Source organism: Engystomops pustulosus, chromosome 7, assembly GCF_040894005.1.
Source record: "Engystomops pustulosus chromosome 7, aEngPut4.maternal, whole genome shotgun sequence".
NCBI classification, from domain to species: Eukaryota; Metazoa; Chordata; class Amphibia; order Anura; family Leptodactylidae; genus Engystomops; species Engystomops pustulosus.
Window position 1 is genome coordinate 32,648,016 of NC_092417.1, and position 19,403 is coordinate 32,667,418.

Here is a 19,403-nt window from a genome sequence, read left to right on the forward strand (position 1 = left end):
GGCCGATATACGTCCCCCATACACTTCTATGGGCTCGCGGCACCCTACGCCCCCATACACTTCTATGGGCGTGCGGCACCGTACCGCTCCGTAGCCCGGGAAAAGATAGGACATGTCCTATCTTTTCCCGTAATACGGCGCCGCGGCCATACATCGCAATGGAGAGGGGCGGGGGTGAGCTGCGCTCACCTCCTCCTCCTCTCCCCGCGCTGCCGGCGGGCTCATGGCAGTGTGAATATAGCCAAAGGCTCATTCATTCATGCGTTCCTTTTTCAGGTCAGTATGTGATTTCCACAGATAGCATACTGACCCTTTATTGTCTATGTGGCTATTCATATGTCCTTTTTTTTCATTGACCTGCGGCCTGCTGGGAGTGGAAGCATGCACTATGTTTTTTCACGCAGACCGCGGACGTTCATAGACGTCAGTAGGGGGCGTTTATTAATTTTGGTTCTAGGTGACTTTTGGGGCCTAATTTCAGCAGTCGTTTGCATTGTGATTTTACATTGTGGCGGACGGCCTTGTATTTGGTGCAGAAGAACAAATGAGAGTCAGAAATGACAAACCACGTTTATAAAGGAGTTTAGAATTTTTTGGTCTTATTATGTGCCAAATATTGTGCCAAAAAGTGTCAGGAAACAAGAATTCCCGGAAAAGTTTCATAATTCAAAACCTGCTTCCAAATTGAGCAACAAAAAAAATGGCATAAGTGTCCGACAAATTAGGTTTTTGTGGTGCTGACACATAAAATCTGGAGCGACACAGAAAGAACAAGAAAGGATTCAGGCACCAGAAAAGATACGTACGACACATAGGGGGGTATTTATTATGGCCTTTCAAATGGAAAACTGGGTGTTTTTTATTTCGTCACTGCGCCTCTTGCACCTGAATTTATGAAGTGAGTGTATGGGTGTTAAGTTTTTGGACACAAAATTTTGCGCTCTTGTGAATCCACCAGTTTTATGGCTCTTCTATTTTTCTCATAACTTTTTTGGCACTTTTTGTGGCGCAAAAAAATAGCCAAGTTTTAAGCTGGTCTAGGGAGTTCTAAACCTTTAAGTCTGTGCGCCAATTTATTAATCCCTTGCGTCACAAACTTACATCCCGCTGAAAAATATAGAAGGGTTCTAACACCACTCTGTGCCAAAAATGATAAATGCCCCTCATAGTACCAAAAACAAAAACTGATGAAATTTACGTGCAGTCCTTTTTTTAATTTAGATAGAGTGCTGTGCCTTCTCATTCTTGTACAACATCAGTTTCAGGCTACATTCAAATGACCGTATGGGGGGTGTATATACGGCCGACGGCAATGGGCACACGTGTGGCACCATAGCGTTCCATAGTCGTGAGAAAGATAGGACATGTCCTATCTTTCCCCGTAATATAGCGCCGTGCACTATATTTCACTCTGGAGAGGGGTGGGGGTGAGCAGCGCTCACAGGAGTCGATGTGTGCCCGCTGTGCTATTATTTTGTGGACAAAACGGATCAACGAATAGAATACAGACATGAAAAATAAAACTGATACAATTGTTACAAAAAAACGGACTGAAAACTGATGTGTTTGCTTTTTGGGAATGGGCAACGGGAATGTCTGTGTAAATGAGTCCTTAAACAGAAAACTAAGGAGAGGATTTTTCCCCTTATGGCACCTACATGCCAAGTGGGCTGTGCCACGGAATTAGCTATTGAAATAATTCTAGCCAGGGTTTCCATAAATGTAAGCGATTGGAAGAATGGGAGGGAGTCCCCTGACATGTAGGTGTGCACAGGTTCTCAACCTGTGCTCCAATCATTTCTATGGGAATTTGGGATAGCTTATAAGACCTTATATAGGGGATCAATTTATACTGTGGAACAGCCCTTTTTAAGAACAAACTCTGTTTTGGTACTTTAGTACTAAATTGCAACAATAAACACCAGGATATCGATTCTGTTGCAACCTGTGAGGTAGAGTATCTTTGTTCTAAAATTTAAAAAACTTTTCCAAAATGACGAAAGTATTGGAGCTCGCAGATAGCGTTCTCCGGATTGGTCAGTGAAGTCTTATCTACCTTTGCTCCATCCCCTCTCTGGCAGCCAAAGGGTTATTTTTTTCCCCTTCCACCCTCACCAGTCATCACACGTGGTAAAATGACCTTGTATTTCATTAACTGATAATGAAATGGATTTATTCCGCTAACGGTTTTAATTAAAATGCTGGAAGTATTGACTCTGTCTTCTCATCCTGATTCCCCAAGATGAATAATAAAAAAAAAGGGAAAATAGAGTGCGGAATGTGGGAGACTTCCAGACAAGAGGGGTGGGGGGGCTGCTAAGAGCACGATACCATCTAACCATTTATATCCCATCCCTACACTCCTCGTCATTTCTCACTGCAAATCGGTTCGCTAAGGTTTTTGATGTCTAATTGTTTTATTTTTTTAAATTTAAATCAATTTCTGCTTACCTGAGTGTTTAATTAAAAAAATGTTATTTTTAAGTGTAATTAAACTGACTATTTCTGGAAGAGAAATTCACTGCTTGCTGTAGGAAAATAGGACAATATTTTAGTTGGTTTGCATCACGGCTTCCAATTATGGTTGAATTTCTGAGACGTGCAGGTAATACTTGAGTCTGTTATTTAAAGATGGTTAAGAACTATATCCGAAGTGGAAGTCATAAGGTTTCCAGGATCAAGATTCTTTTGGCAGAAATATGTTTGTGAATGTATCGCTCAATTACCTTGATTTGATTGGTAGATACACCCGATTGTGCCAATTGTATGTACCGTATCTTCCAGACTATGTGACACAAAAAAACTATTGCATAAAAGTGCTTGCATCTTATGGTTCTTGGATTGCTGTGCAGGAGATCAGGTGAAGCACTGACAAAGCACTTCACCCAATCTCTCAGAGAGTAAGTAGTGTGTATGCACCGATTACTGCCTCTCCTTGCAATTGTGGCAGGACTCTGAGTGACATCATTGGGTCACATGACCCGGAAGCAGAGGCTAGCTCTGTGTTCTACCCTGGGACTGAGAAACTGTGGGGCTGCAGCAGGCAAAACTGTGCAAGCGAAGTGGCGGCTGGTAATAAAGAGGGAATGAGTAGCTGGAGGGAGCACCAGAAAAGTGGAGGATGATTATTCAGAGGGAATAAAAGCTGGAGGTAGCTAGGCAAGAGAAGTGGAGGATGATTATTCAGAGGGAATGGAGAACAGGAAGCTGGAGGGAGCTATGTAGGAAATTGGAGGCTGGTTATACTAGCGGAGTTGTCTGTACATGTAGCAGAGTTGTGAATATAGAGATATGTGTGGGACCAAAAGGAAATTTTTAATTGGTGTAAATATATAGTACTGGGGTGGGTCTTACAGTCCAAGAAATATGGTAAAATAGTGTAGACAGGGGTGGAGGAGACATTTCTGAGGTCTCAAGCAAAGGTATGTCTAGCCCCCCCCTCCCCTCCCCCCAACTGTTTAGCTCCATTCTGAATTGCAGGGCATGGAGCATATTGTTGCTTTCTCCGCCATTGCTTTAAATTGTATCGGCATCTTGTGGATGCTGATACAGTTTAAAGCATGCATGGTAGATATGTGTCAGCATTATTCTTCCGCTCTGGTCCTGACATAACCAACCTGAGAGAAACAGCCGCATTCCACAAATCCATAATACAATTCCATGCAATTGTAAGTCCCCATTGTATCAATAGGTCAGGTCCATTGCCCTCACCATACTTTATGCCCCAGCTCATGGTCCCAGCAATCACATTTGAGGCCAGTGAGTGGACAAAACATAAAGTTAGCAAAAAATGAGACTTCATCACTGAGAACCCATTGAAAGCACATGCACCATGGAAGGGACCGTCGCCAGGAGGCCCTACATAGTGGCAAGTGTGATGTTTATCTCTATGCCTCTGAAATAGTGCCTCTTCGTGCGCCATAGGTTGCTATGAAGAGGGGCGGGGGTGAGCTGCGCTCACCTCCTCCTCCTCTCCCCGTGCACTGCCGTTGCCCGCTACGGTACGGGCGGGCAACGGCAGTGTGAATATAGCCAAAGGCTATATTGTTATAGCCTAGGGCTAAAGTACAGTAAATAACCAACATCTAGAGGTCTGTTTGCAACTAGGGGTTGTCTGCTAGTTGGGTGTTCTTAACTAGGGGATCACCTGTATTCTGTATTATAGGACAGTATAAAAACTTTAATAATGGTAAAATTCTGAGTTCCCTGTCCCTTTATAAAAGTTGCTTGTTGTTATTAGACTGCCAAAAAATGGCAAAAATGCCTAAAATATAGACAAAAAATAATCCAAAACAGGCAATGCTCAAATACTAATCAAACATGGAAAAAAATCCTCAAAATACAAGTTTTAAAGGTTAGCTCTCTTTGACCACAGTGGGGTCATTTACTAACAGCCCGATTCGCATTTTCCCGACGTGTTACCCGAATATTTCCGATTTGCGCCGATTTTCCCTGTATTGCCCCGGAATTTTGGGGGGGCGTGCCCGAGCGAAAACCCGACGGATTCAGAAAAACCGCCGCATTTAAAACAAAAAAAGTGTCTCTTGGGACGCGCTTACCTTCACTTGGTCCGGCCCGGTGAATTCCAGTGCGTTCAGATGCTTTTCAGCGCAGCAGCGCCACCTGGTGGACGGCGGAGGAACTACCTTAGTGAATCCCGGCCGGACCCGAATCCACCGCAGAGGAACGCGCCGCTGGATCGCGAACCGACCCGTGTAAGTAAATCTGCCCCAGTGAGGGAATATATTGGGGCACATTTACTTACCCGGTCCATTCGCGTTCCAGCGGCGGCTTCTTGGACGAACGTTCGGGTCTTCCGGCGATTCATGAAGGTCCTGCGCCCGATGTCCACCAGGTGTCGCTGCTGCGACGAGGTCCGCCGAGTTGCGTCGGAGTTCACTGATCTCTTCCTGGTGCATGTGAGTATGGCCCGTGCGACCAATTTTTTGTTTTAAATGCGGCGGTTTTTCCGAATCCATCGGGTTTTCATTCGGCCACGCCCCCGATTTCCGTCGCGTGCATGCCAGCGCCGATGCGCCACAATCCCGGGGCAATTCATGGAAAATCTGCGCAAATCGGAAATATTCGGGTAACACGTCGGGAAAACGCGAATCGGGCCCTTAGTAAATGACCCCCATTGTGTACAGACACCTGCCACTATCCCTGCGTACCCTTAATTTTAAGCCTTAAATCTGTAGATGAGTCTGGGAATTGGTGAAAGGCAATCGCTCCACTGCATTATGATTCTGAGGACAAAATAATCAGCATTCAAAATATTTTACAGCTCTAAGGGGGATCATTTAGGAGGGGACGGAGAGGAGGAGGGTTGAGGGGGAAACACCACACACAGTCAACAACAACAAGAACATATGCTGAAGGTAATAAGAAACAAGGTTTTATGGGCGCCAGGAGAGAGGAGAGCAGAGTATGTTTGTACAACTTTAATGACGCGGTATTGTTCATTGAGCGTATATTTATAATATATTATACGTCTAAGGAGGAAAAATGGTGTCCTCTAAGGGTTCCTGTAAGCAAATAGTAAAAAGTTTAACTCTTGCGCTTGCAGGAAGGTCTGCATTGCACCACTTGTCCAAATGTCTGCACTAGACTGCATAGAGCGCCGGTGAGGGCCGCCACTGCCTCCACCCACTACCTCTTAATTAGCCGAGCCGCTCGTTAGAAGCATGTCATGTGACCGCAGTGTGTCAAAGAATGGAATCATTATTGTGATTTATTAAGGTAACAAATTCTTTATGGCCCTGGTGTGTGACACCCATGGGATACGGCACTTTGAGTTCTATTCTTTAAAGGGATACGCTTTATTATAGGTATACAGAGGTCATGTGCAAAGAGACGTAACATTGACTCTTTGTAACCCGTGTTTTATTTTACATGTAGAGGCAAAACTGAGTAGGAACTACTTGCATGGGACAGCGATAGAAGGATCAAGCATGTATGCAATCCAGCTCTGATCCTGAAGGGAGACAACTGTCTGTCTTGTGCCACCTATTGGAAGCAGCTACCCTTTAAGGGAATGTCTGATACATGTCGGATCACTAGGGGTTAAAGCGCTGGACCTATGGATATTAGCAGAACAGGGCATCACAATCTACCTGGTAGATATAGGTGTCCTGAAGGTTTAACATCCTGCTCTCCATTGACTTCTATGGGATTTCCAGGATAACTTACAGGAAGCCTATGGGTCCATCAAGTCCAGCCTATAAATCCTACAGTGGAAGGCAAAAAAACCCGACAAGGCTGATGCCAATTGGCCAAAAGTATTCACAACCCCAATAGCATGACATTTATGGGATCCAAGCCAAAGTATCAAAGTATCAAGCCTCACAACTCACATTGGCAGTTCCACAATCTCACTGCTCTTACAGTAAAGAATTACACTGGCCCACATTAAAGCTTTTCCACCAGTTTTCTTCAGTCTTATGTCTGTCCAGCACTGTGCCCTACAATTCCAGAAAAAATTGTGCCCATCAAAAAAAAAAAAAAGCCTCCACCAAGAGGGGGGTGTTAGTGCTTAGTCAGACTGTGTGCCACAATTCTGCAGCATGATCAAAGTGCACCAAAAAAATTTGTGCTGACGCAGGGCAGGGGGAGATTCATGAAGACCGTGTGATAAATGTATGCCACTGTCTATGCTGATGGTAGAACCGCTTCTCCTCTAGGTGTAGAGGATGCCCCCTGTCTATGGTGATGGTAGTACCACCTCTCCTCTAGGTGTAGAGGATGCCCCCTGTCTATGGTAATGATAGAACCACCTCTCCTCTAGGTGTAGAGGATGCCCCCTGTCTATGGTGATGGTAGAACCACCTCTCCTCTAGGTGTAGAGGATGCCCCCTGTCTGTGGTGATGGTAGAACCTCCTCTCCTCTAGGTGTAGAGGATTCCCCTGTCTATAGTGATGGTAGAACCTCTTCCCCTCTAGGTGTAGAGGATGCCCCCTGTCTATGGTGATGGTAGTACCACCTCTCCTCTAGGTGTAGAGGATGCCCCCTGTCTATAGTGATAGTAGAACCTCCTGTCCTCTAGGTGTAGAGGATACCCCCTGTCTATGGTGATGGTAGAACCTCCTCTCCTCTAGGTGTAGAGGATTCCCCCTGTCTATGGTGATGGTAGAACCTCTTGTCCTCTAGGTGTAGAGGATTCCCCCTGTCTATAGTGATGGTAGAACCTCCTCTCCTCTAGGTGTAGAGGATGCCCCCTGTCTATGGTGATGGTAGAACCTCCTCTCCTCTAGGTGTAGAGGATGCCCCCCGTCTATGGTGATGGTAGAACCGCCTCTCCTCTAGCTGTAGAGGATGCCCCCTGTCTATAGTGATGGTAGAACCTCATCTCCTCTAGGTGTAGAGGATACCCCCGGTCTATAGTGATGGTAGAACCACCTCTCCTCTAGGTGTAGAGGATGCCCCTGTCTATGGTGATGGTAGAACCTCCTCTCCTCTAGGTGTAAAGGATGCCCCCTGTCTATGGTGATGGTAGAACTTCATCTCCTCTAGGTGTAGAGGATGTCCCTCTCTATGATGATGGTAGAACCTCCTCTCCTCTAGGCGTAGAGGAAGCCCCCAGTCTATGGTGATGGTAGAACCTCCTCTCCTCTAGGTGTAGAGGATGCCCCCTGTCTATAGTGATTGTAGAACCGCCTCTCCTCTAGGTGTAGAGGATGCCCCCTGTCTATGGTGATGGTAGAACCGCCTCTCCTCTAGGTGTAGAGGATGCCCCCTGTTTATGGTGATGGTAGAACCGCCTCTCCTCTAGGTGTAGAGGGTGCCCCCTGTCTATTGTGATCTTAGAACCGCCTCTCCTCTAGGTGTAGAGGATGCTCCCTGTCTATGGTGAAGGTAGAACCACCTTTCCTCTAGGTGTAGAGGATCCCCCTGTCTATGGTGATGGTAGAAACTCCTCTCCTCTAGGTGTAGAGGATGCCCCCTGTCTATGGTGATGGTAGAGCCTCCTCTCCTCTAGGTGTAGAGGATGCCCCCTGTCTATGGTGATGGTAGAACCTCCTCTCCTCTAGGTGTAGAGGATGCCCCCTGTCTATGGTGATGGTAGAACCTCCTCTCCTCTAGGTGTAGAGGATGCCCCCTGTCTATGGTGATGGTAGAACCTCCTCTCCTCTAGGTGTAGAGGATGTCCCCTATCTATGGTGATGGTAGAACCTCCTCTCCTCTAGGTGTAGAGCATGCCTCCTGTCTATGGTGACGGTAGAACCTCCTCTCCTCTAGGTGTAGAGGATGCACCCTGTCTATGGTGATGGTAGAACCTCCTCTCCTCTAGGTGTAGAGGATGCCCCCTGTCTATGGTGATGGTAGAACCTCCTCTCCTCTAGGTGTAGAGGATGCCCCCTGTCTATGGTGATGGTAGAACCTCCTCTCCTCTAGGTGTAGAGGATGTCCCCTATCTATGGTGATGGTAGAACCTCCTCTCCTCTAGGTGTAGAGCATGCCTCCTGTCTATGGTGATGGTAGAACCTCCTCTCCTCTAGGTGTAGAGGATGCACCCTGTCTATGGTGATGGTAGGACCTCCTCTCCTCTAGGTGTAGAGGATGCTCCCTGTCTATGGTGATGGTAAAACCGCCTCTCCTGTAGGTGTAGAGAATGCCCCCTGTCTATGGTGATGGTAGATCCACCTCTCCTCTAGGTGTAGAGGATGCCCCCTGTCTATGGTGATGGTAGAACCTCCTCTCCTCTAGGTGTAGAGGATGCCCCCTGTCTATGGTGATGGTAGAACCTCCTCTCCTCTAGGTGTAGAGGATGCACCCTGTCTATGCTGATGGTAGAACCTCCTCTCCTCTAGGTGTAGAGGATGCTCCCTGTCTATGGTGATGGTAGAACCTCCTCTCCTCTAGGTGTAGAGGATGCCCCTGTCTATGGTGATGGTAGAACCGCCTCTCCTGTAGGTGTAGAGGATGCCCCCTGTCTATGGTGATGGTAGAATCTCCTCTCCTGTAGGTGTAGAGGATGCTCCCTGTCTATGGTGAAGGTAGAACCACCTTTCCTCTAGGTGTAGAGGATCCCCCTGTCTATGGTGATGGTAGAACCTCCTCTCCTCTAGGTGTAGAGGATGCCCCCTGTCTATGGTGATGGTAGAACAGCCTCTCCTCTAGGTGTAGAGGATGCCTCCTGTCTATGGTGATGGTAGAACCTCCTCTCCTCTAGGTGTAGAGGATGCACCCTGTCTATGGTGATGGTAGAACCTCCTCTCCTCTAGGTGTAGAGGATGCTCCCTGTCTATGGTGATGGTAGAACCGCCTCTCCTGTAGGTGTAGAGAATGCCTTCTGTCTATGGTGATGGTAGAACCACCTCTCCTCTAGGTGTAGAGGATGCCCCCTGTTTATGGTGATGGTAGAACCTCCTCTCCTCTAGGTGTAGAGGATGCCCCTGTCTATGGTGATGGTAGAACCACCTCTCCTCTAGGTGTAGAGGATGCCCCCTGTCTATGGTGATGGTAGAACCATCTCTTCTCTAGGTGTAGAGGATGCCCCCTGTTTATGGTGATGGTAGATCCACCTCTCCTCTAGGTGGAGAGGATGCCCCATGTCTATGGTGATGGTAGAAACGCCTCTCCTCTAGGTGGAGAGAATTCTGGGGGAAATCTGTCTGTGCAAAAATACTGGAATAATTTGCAGCTGCAATGCCATGTGCCACATGTATTTAGACCATTTTTCAGCGGTTTTAAGACTTGTACGAAAAGGGGACTTGGCCTGACTCAGGCGCCAGAATATTTCGTTGTAAACTAGACCAACTCATAGATGGCCTAAATTACGACTCCACAGTATTCAACTACTCCAGATAAATTATACACTATGATTTATTCACATTTTTTCACATCAGCTTCAGTTGCTCATCCGCTGCGTTCTGTCTCTGTTGTGTCTCAGTTTTTCTTCTGTTTTGTCTCCATGATGCATCTGTTTGGTCTCTGCATCCACACAAACAAATGAAGGTGTAACGTAGCTTTGAATGCATAACACCTGGTTTTACAGCCTTATGAGTGAAAAAAACCCAGATCTTGCATCCGTTTTTTTTGCTGACCCATAGACTTCTATTACCTTCCACGATCCTAATCAGTGAAAAAATAGGAAGTTTCATAATTTTTCCACGGGCAAATGATCAGTAAAAATACAAGCCAATGTGAAAACACTCATTAAAAACAATGGCTTTGTGAGGCATCAGTGGAAATCACTGAACCGTGGACGTGAAAAACAACGTAAATGTGTAGGAGCCCTAACTCTGCACTGGTCTATTCACCGACACTTTGTTAAATCTCCCCCATTGGGCTTCATTTCTCTCTCACCTGTGATTCGCTCACAATTTCAGGAACCTCATCTTTCTGGAGAATATCAGCCTTGATTGTATCCAGAGCGCCCATAATCCATCCGTGCTGCCTCCGTATCTGTTTCTGCAGCTCCTTCCACTGCGCGGTGATCATCTGTAACATTTCTTGAAATCCTGTAGAAGAGAGACTTGTTCAGACCGATGTCTTACATACAGATCTATGACAGACGTGACAAATACTATACATTTATAAATCTAACAATGTGGGTGTGTACAGAGACACAAAAGGTTGTACACAGGGGCCAACACACTCAAATATTGAGCTGAAGACAAAATGAGCACATTGTGGTCTCTCCCACATTCACACATATACTTTTCACTTACACTATGGTGGATGCACTAGGACCCACAGACTTCATTCATTCATCATTTTTTTCATTGCTTCTTTACTGACCAAGAGATATATATATATTTACTTTTTTCTCAGTGGAGCTATAGATCTGAGATAGTTTTCCTTGGACATTCTTCTCTGGACTCTCCTGGGTATCTCGGTCCCTCAGAGATACCCTTTACCTCTGATGAATAGGGATGTCGGAGTGGACGTAATTGAACCTTCTGGCCCAGGAATACACTCAAACTTTTGAAGATGGACCGCGCTGATCTCTGGGTTTTAAAGAATATGCTTCACCGGTGTTGCATTTGTCCCTCCTTGAATTTGTCCCTCCTTGACTTTGTCCCTCCTTGAGTATGGCAGTACTAACTCCGTTAATGGCTCTGCATTAGTGCAGATTTTCCCCTTTAGAGATCCAGGTTGGGGATCGATTTCGATCTCCAGCCCCTTTGATGTCCAGCACCTTTTCACCTGTGTACCAGACCATAGCTTAAACATAATTTGATAATGTCCTCAATACCAAAAAATATCTCTATACCTGATCGTTATTGTCAGTCCTACATTTATGTGTATCCATGTGAACAACCTTGTTTGTATTAGTTTATATGTGACCCGTGGAGCCGATCCGACCTTTCGTGTCTCAGAATTTCAGTCACCTCGTTTTACAACCACTGTCGCCGAACTCAGGCTTCATAGTACCAATTTTTCTACTTTCTAGGTCCTTCTTTTCACTGTTCATCTGTGGGAGTGTTTTCATATATTGTTTGTTTATCTATTCAAATATTTAGATTTATAACTTTTTATTTTATCAGTAAAATACTGGATTTTACAGTGGTTTGGACACCTTTATTACTGCTTATATGTACACTTTTTCAACCAAAATAGCTTTTAACACTTCATTCGCTTAGAGCTCTATCTGTTCCATATAGTGTTTACCACAAGTGTAGAGTGACACTTTTCCTTTAAAAACGTTGTTATTTCAACCTTATCTTGCATTTTTTCGTCAGTTTGTATGTGTGCACTTGCTCTATTATCCACAACCTCCTTTTCTAATTATGCGCATGCGCATTATACGTCGCTATTTCTAAAAATGGTACTTGTAATCAATCTAAATGAGGCGCGCACGCGCATAATGGACCGCCTTAATTTTCTGTTTTGGGCGCACGCGCAGGCGCATTATATGTTACCCTTCGTGCCATTAACTATCAATTCCATTTAGGCGCGCATGCGCATAATAGATCTTTTCACTTTACTATAAGTATCTATGTGTGATTCATGCGCATGCGCGTACTGGGCTCCTAATCTCGCGATAGTTCCATCGGCATTTGACAAATTAGTTGTTTCTACTCAACACAGGTGTCAGTATTGCACAGACACTTGCGATTGGTGTAGAGGTGCAGCTCTGGGACTCTTAAGGTAGGCTCCACGGGTCTGTAGGCACTTACCCCTGAGGAAGTCGCAAGAGGCGACGTAACGCGTGGGGTGCCTTCAGCCACAGGTTCATTACTTAGCATTTCCTCCATTTACTTTAGTTTGAATTGTTCATTCAATGTGCCTTTGGTTTTGTCCTATGTCAGATTCTTTGGACCTTTTATTTCTTGCATCCATGTGACCCAGTTCTATTTATACTTACCTTGGTATTCTCATGACATTATGTTGTTGTTCACCTTGGAGGCTCTGCAGTAACACACTCCATAGGACTCCATTTAGGCACATACATCTGTACTGTTGTACACATCTTGTGTGAGGTTATTGTCATTACTGTTGTGCTGTGCACGTACCTGTGGCTGTGAGTGGGTCCTTGTTACTGGCTCGGACCCGCTCTGTTTTTTTGTAAATATGTGTACTTGTACACTTTTTAAGTGGTTTTAAAGCATATATGTGGGACTTTTTTGTATTTTGCAGATTGTAATAAAGTTAAATACTATACATTTCCCGTATAGAACAAGCTGCACACCGCGTCCCCGTACAACACAGGTGCCGGTCTCTCCGTGCTGCCTGTAGCGCTCATGGGTCATAAATATCTTCATCATATGGGGGATATTTAGTAAGGTAAATGCAATTAAAAATGGTGTTTACCTTGAATGGCTATTTATTCCCAGCAGCTGTGACCACTTAGGAAACATCTGCAGCCATGCCAGGATTGTTAGCACCACCACAAAGGTGGAGGACACTTTAACCTCTACCGAGGCGTACAGCTGCTGTGCCTTCCCTGACATAGTCCATTAAGAACGTTGTAAATCAGTTGTAAATAACCACCGGTGACAAAATGTGCCGGCATATGCAAGAAGCCAGGGACGCTTTATTTCCTGCTAGCAATTCCCACAGAATTAAAAGGGTGTCCTCCAGCCTTGTGAAGGTAAGACCATACTGCCTTCCCTCTAGTGGAGAGAAGGTCAAGGTGAAGTTCACACCTGTATTCCAGCCAGCTATGGTGGAAAGGTAGATGGTTGCTCTTATTAAAGCACATCTACCAACAGGATGAAGAATTGTATGCAAATGAGCCAGAGGGGCCCCAGGTTCTATAGGTGTTAATGGAGTCTGGGGCCCTTCAGGCTCATATGCATACAGTAGAACACTCTATTAGGAGGTCTATGACTGTCTTGCTAGTGCCTTATATTAGTTGTAGCTTCCTTGTCAATGTCCAACCCTTTAGCAGGCCTAGCAACATGACTCTGGATAAGGCCTAGTGCCCATGAGTGAGTTTGATGTCCAACCAGCATCAAACTCACATTGTGTGCTTGCTGGAACGTCCAGCAAGGACATGAAGAGTGGGCAATAGACCTAATACCTGAGCCAGATACACATTGTTTCAGGATACTTGTCAGTACTGAGCAGGGTATTGGTTACTGGACTGGATGATATGCCCTTGTTTCAGTTTTGGATTAGGTCTCACGTAGGGTTTGTCTGAGATGGATCTGCCCAGTGAAGTGATGGATGTGTGATGCAGTCTCTTTATTTCTGACTAAGCACAGCATTGTACATTGTACAGTGGCTATGCTTGGTATTACAGCTCATGCCCATTAATTTAAGGAATTAGGACTGACTTTCCAAGAGGGTATTCACTCCCACCAATCCGCTGTTTGGAGTAGTTGTGGTCCGGTGAGCACCAACTGTGCACCGATCACATTTATTCATGATTGGTGCACAGTTGGTGCTCACCGGACCACAGTAACCACTCAAATCAGTGGATTGCTGGGAGTGAGTACCCCTTTAAGGAGCTTTACCTGTGCATGGGGGACCGCATAGTAAAATGACGCCCTATAGGACATTTAGAAAGACATTTTGGGGATTAGTTTTGACAGATGGGCAATTCCAGGTTTACTGAAACATATGCATAGACAATGGCTAGTTTTTCTATGTCTCCCATTTTGCTACTCATAGACATAGTCATCCATCATTTGATGGATTCTTAGATGATTTTTATCTGATTCTTAGATGATTTTTATCTGATTCATGTATGATTTTTTTTTTCTGCTACATGGCCCAATTCAGAACAGAGACATGTTTGGCATGAGACATGAGTGGGGGTCTGGAGGAATCACTATCTGCAAAGTTTTAGATTTTGGACTAAATGGCAGCTACATTGGATCATAGACACAAGACTGACCCTTTAATCTCAATTTCCAGCAGCGCAGATCAGACCTGTCTTCAGTAGACGCTTGTGTGAGGGATGTATCAGTGGCGATATTGTATGCATGACTCAGGGGCACTATGTGTATATACCAATCTTTGTCATACGAGGTGGAGGTCCCAGTGTTAATGTAAATTTTAATAATACATCAGAAGTCAGCTTGTTATTTACCGACGCACAGTATGATACTCAGCGTCACTGTGTGCCTTCCCTGTAACTCATTACTATTTCATGCAGAATTTCATGCTTCAGTAACAAGTCACAGCTGGGAGTCTCACTGCATACAATGGGCAGGCTGTGCCATCTTTACCCTCCCGGATAGCCACTGACAGGTGCTGCCCTCTATAGGAATGAGACTGGAACTCGGAATGTTGAGTGTCATGGGTTGTGTATCAGTTTCCTAGTAAAGTAATGATGTAAACTTGAAGCATGAGTTCATGCAGTTAGAGGGATTTCTTAACCCCTTATCACCGACACTAGTTTTCAGCTCAATGACCAGACTCGATTTTTCAAATCTGACATGTCTCACGATAATTGGTTATAACTTCGGAACGCTTTAACATATCCTGGTGATTTTGAGAATGTTTTCTCGTGACACATTGTACTTCATGTTAGTTATAAAATTTAAGTGATACGTTTTGCGATTCGTTCTGAAAAAAAGTGAAAATTTGGCAAAAGTTTGTAAAAATTCTTCATTTTCCAAGTTTGAAATGTTCTGCTTTCCAGACAGGAAGTAAAACTACCCAAAAAGCTTGATAAATTACATTTACAGAATGTCTGCTTTATGTTGGGATGATATTTTATGCATCCTCTCATTTTTCTAGGATGTTATGAGGTGCAGAACTTTAGGTGCGATTTTTCTCATTTTCATGAAAATTGCCAAAACTCACATTTTGAGGGAAAACTCAGCTTCCAAGTGACTTTGAAAGGCCTAAATAATAGTAAAACCCCATAAATTACCCCACTATAGAAACTTCACCCCTCAACGTATGTAAAACAACTTCTATTAAGTCCATTAACCCTTTAAGTGTTTCACATGGGTTAAAACAATATAGTTAGAAACTATGGAATTTTTTTGGAAAATACATTCATTTAGGCCAAAACTGACAGTTTCAGAATAAATTAAATGATGAAACGCACTGCAACATTTGATGCCCAATTCCTCCCGAGTTTACTGATACCACATATGTGGTGGTAAACTGCTGTACGGGCGGACGGCCGAGTATAGAATGAATGGAGGCGCCATTCACTGCAGATTTGTATTGTCACATTGTACGACCTATACATTTTTATTTTTTTTGGTAATGCAAACATATGAGGGCTTTGTTTTACGGAATGAGATACAATGTATAGATAATTCATTTAGGGGGTCTATAGCTTATTCATGAGATTTTATTAACTATTTCAAGGGGGACACAAACAAAATCATCAATTTTTATTTTGGATTTTTAGCATTTTTTTTCCCCCGCTCATCGTAACATAAAAATAATATTTTATCTTTATTCTCAGGTTCACTACGATTGCGGTGATACCTCATTTATATAGTTTTTCTTATCTTTGCTCAATTTTCCTGAGCAAAACCAATATTGGAGAATATCGCATTGTTTTTACTATTGACAACTTTTTAGGGACATAACTTCTGTATTTTTATGTTGTCAGACCTGGTTGAGGGCTTATTTTTTGCGAAAAGAGTTGTTCTTTTCAGTGGTATCATATTAGGGAACGTAGCTTTTTTTGATCACTTTTTAGAACATTTTTTGTGATGGTGTTTGATGAAAAATTGTATATTACGGGAAGTTTTTCGTAGTTTTTTTTTTCATCGTTCACCGAGCGGGTTCAATATTGATTTAGATTTATTGTACAGATTAATACGGACGCGGTGATACCAAATATGTACATTTTTCGTGTGTTTTTGTGTTTTATATACTGTATTTGCATTATATGTGTAACTGGGGAGATTATGGGACTTTTTTTTATTTATTTATTTAATTATTATTATAAAATGATTTAATCTTTTTTTTTTTTACTTTCACATATTTTCCACCTTTTGGCTTGAATAAGCGATCATCCGATCGCTTATTCAAGCCTTTACACTGCAATACACTTGTATTGCAGTGTATAGTGTAAGTAACTGAGCATGCCGCGCATGCTCAATTACTTACAGCCGGAAGGCAGGACCCGGCGAGAAGAGGAGCCGACAGCCTCGGGTCACTCGTCGGGACCCGGGGCAGCGGCAGGAGGGATCGGATCCCCCGGTAAGTTTTTCCGATCCCGGGTGTTAGTGCTGGGTCTGGGCTGTGATATCACAGCCCGACACCGGCACTATACTGAACCGATGTCCCGAAATCTTCTTCTGACGCGGCGCCGTAGAAAGGCGTCGCGTCAGAAGAAGTACCCTTAATGACCGACGTAGATTCCCGATAGGGTGGTCATTAAGGGGTTAAAGATTTGCTTATTTTCATTCGGTTTGTATATTACACATAGGTATCTGTGACTATATTCGGTAGATAAGCCAAATCCAACCTTGCATCCAGGTTGTACTGTACCCTCTACCCAAGGGGTTTCTAGAATATCAATCTAGGTGATTGGTAGTGGGGCAATACCCGGCACCCCTGCTGATCACCATGTCCTAAGTACCATGCATGAACATGCACCCGTTTAAACGATTCACTCATTTCTAAGTATTTATATTACATTATATTTGGTCAAAGCAGATCACTTCTAAAACTATCTCAACTAAGAGAAAATCATCTATTGCGGTCCCCTATAAACACCTCACTACTATAGACAATTACAACATATGCCCCCATTCCTATACTCTAAGAACCCTGTACCCTATTCCAATTTACTACATATCTATGCCGCCACTTTTATAGACTTACCAATTGTATTTCCACCCATGTATACTATGACCCCCTACGCACCCACTCCTATACATCATATTGCCCTTGTGCCTTCTGTTCACAATCCTATATGACTTCCCTATGCCCCCACTCCTATACATTATGAGACCCCTGTGCTACCACTGCTTATGCCAATATGACTTGCATAAGGCATTAAGTAGGGAGACTCAGTGCACAGATTTACCAACATTGTCATCCTCTTAATAGAGAAACATAACCCTAATAATTCCTTTATTTATACAGCGCACACAGATTACGCAGCGCTGCACATAGCTTGACAAATGGGGCTCACAGTCTAATCACCCTACCAGTATGTTTTGGAGTGTGAAAGGAAACTGGAGTACCCGGAGGAAACCCACGCAAACACGGAGAGAACATACAAACTCTTTGCAGATGTTGACCCTGGTACTTGAACCCAGGCCCCCAGCGCTGCAAGACTGTAATGCTTACCACTAAGCCACCGTGCTAGAATGCCCAAAACCTGCCCCATACCGGATGCGATGCTTATTTGTATAAGTGCTTCAGCGTAGGGCAAGCCTGAATTTGCTAGTGTTGTTTATGCTGCTTAAAATCAATTTATTGCCCTCAGTTTTGGACTATTGAATCTATCAGGGAACTGCTGATGTCAGTAAAAACAGAATCCTTGTATTTCACAGTAGTCCAATGTAGTGGTGTACAGATAATCAACTAACTTTACATAAAGCAGGATTCCAGTGTGTGTAGGAGGAAAAACTCTTTTTGATCACCATACCCAGCTTGTGTGTGTGTGTGTGTGTGTGCTGCTGGGTTGGAACCTAGCTGCTGTGACTCAGCTCCTGCTCACTCCTCCTCCCCTCCATTCTCCACCAGACCCCTCCTGTCCATATCAGCAGAGATTTCAGAGTCAAAATCAATTTATGAGGGATGGAAGGTTGCAGGAGTAGAGCCAACTAGGTGAAGAAGGAAGCACTTTCCTCTGATAAGATACCTTGTAAAGTTTCTTGTTGTCATTTGTACTATTAGAAAAGTTACTGACCACTTACCGTAATCTATAAGGGGATACTGAGTGTTTGCCTCAGTACCCCCTATAATAAATCTACGTCCATCTTCCCCTGTTTTAAACAAACTATTAATTCCACTGTGTATTTCTTAGATTTACTCTTACACAATGCAGTAATCTAGAGAGAAGTTTTCTTTATTATCCTAATTGTTCCACAGATCTTAAATATGGGATTGATGTCAAGTATCTCCGAGATCTGTGTGGGAAGAAGACAAAATTTCTTCTATTCTTATGGATTGCCTGACAGGCGGTAGTCATGATTCATCCTAGCGAGTATTGATGTAACTGTATACTCCTTCCCATTCCTAGCTGCCAAGGCCATGCTTAGTAAGTTGTTTTGCTTGCATAATTTCTGTTGCTTCTTTTATTGGTTATGCTAATGTATTCTCTTTTTATTTTCTATTATGTTATCCTCCCCTCAAGCTTTTATTTCAATATTCCGAGCTCCCTTTCCCCTCATGTAAAACCTTCAGATGGAATTAAACTCCCGATCTAAAGATAGTTCTCACTTCACACAATGTATTTGTTATAGAAAACCTTCACTTGTTTGGTATTTTTGGCATTTTAATTCCCCAGAATATGATATTGCCTTGACCGTACTCAGGGCCAAAGTATTAAATATTATACACCTGTTTCTATATGAATTAAAGGGTATGTACAGCACAGGTAGAAGTGACAAGCTATTGCTATGCTTGCTAAGAAACTCACAGTATAAGGATATCACAGTAATGTATGTTTGCCCGGCCGTAACCCATGCAAGCATATAGCTGCACCCTATAGAGAGGAGGGGTGGGAAAAGAAGTTTATCATTCCCCGCTATTATTATATTATACATAATAATAGATTATACATCTTTAATGTAAGTGAATAAAATGCTTATGATTGGAACTTATAGCACAAAAAGTCCATTGTATGTAAATATTTAGTTAGGTGACTACAGTATAATAATGAGTAAAGCTGATTATATGATGAACTGAACTCAATACAACACCAATAAAAAAAAAGTTGTGTAATGTATATCATTGAACACATTACTGATTATTATTATCAATTATTTTATATGTAAATAAGCTGTTGTAGTGGGTTTCTAGCTGCCAGGGCACCCAGAGCAACATTATAAGGAGGGAACCTGGGATGCAAGCCCCGGGG

General features: G+C 43.6%; 1 protein-coding gene across 1 annotated transcript in view; it reads right to left on the reverse strand.

Annotated features, from left to right (window-relative positions):
* The window catches only part of AKAP6 (A-kinase anchoring protein 6), a 167,136-nt gene that overhangs the window by 72,734 nt on the left and 74,999 nt on the right, over nt 1–19,403 (reverse strand). The window contains exon 7 of the mRNA XM_072115382.1: nt 10,307–10,461. Within this exon, the coding sequence (XP_071971483.1) occupies nt 10,307–10,461 (155 nt within the window). The remainder of the gene's footprint in view (nt 1–10,306; nt 10,462–19,403) is intronic.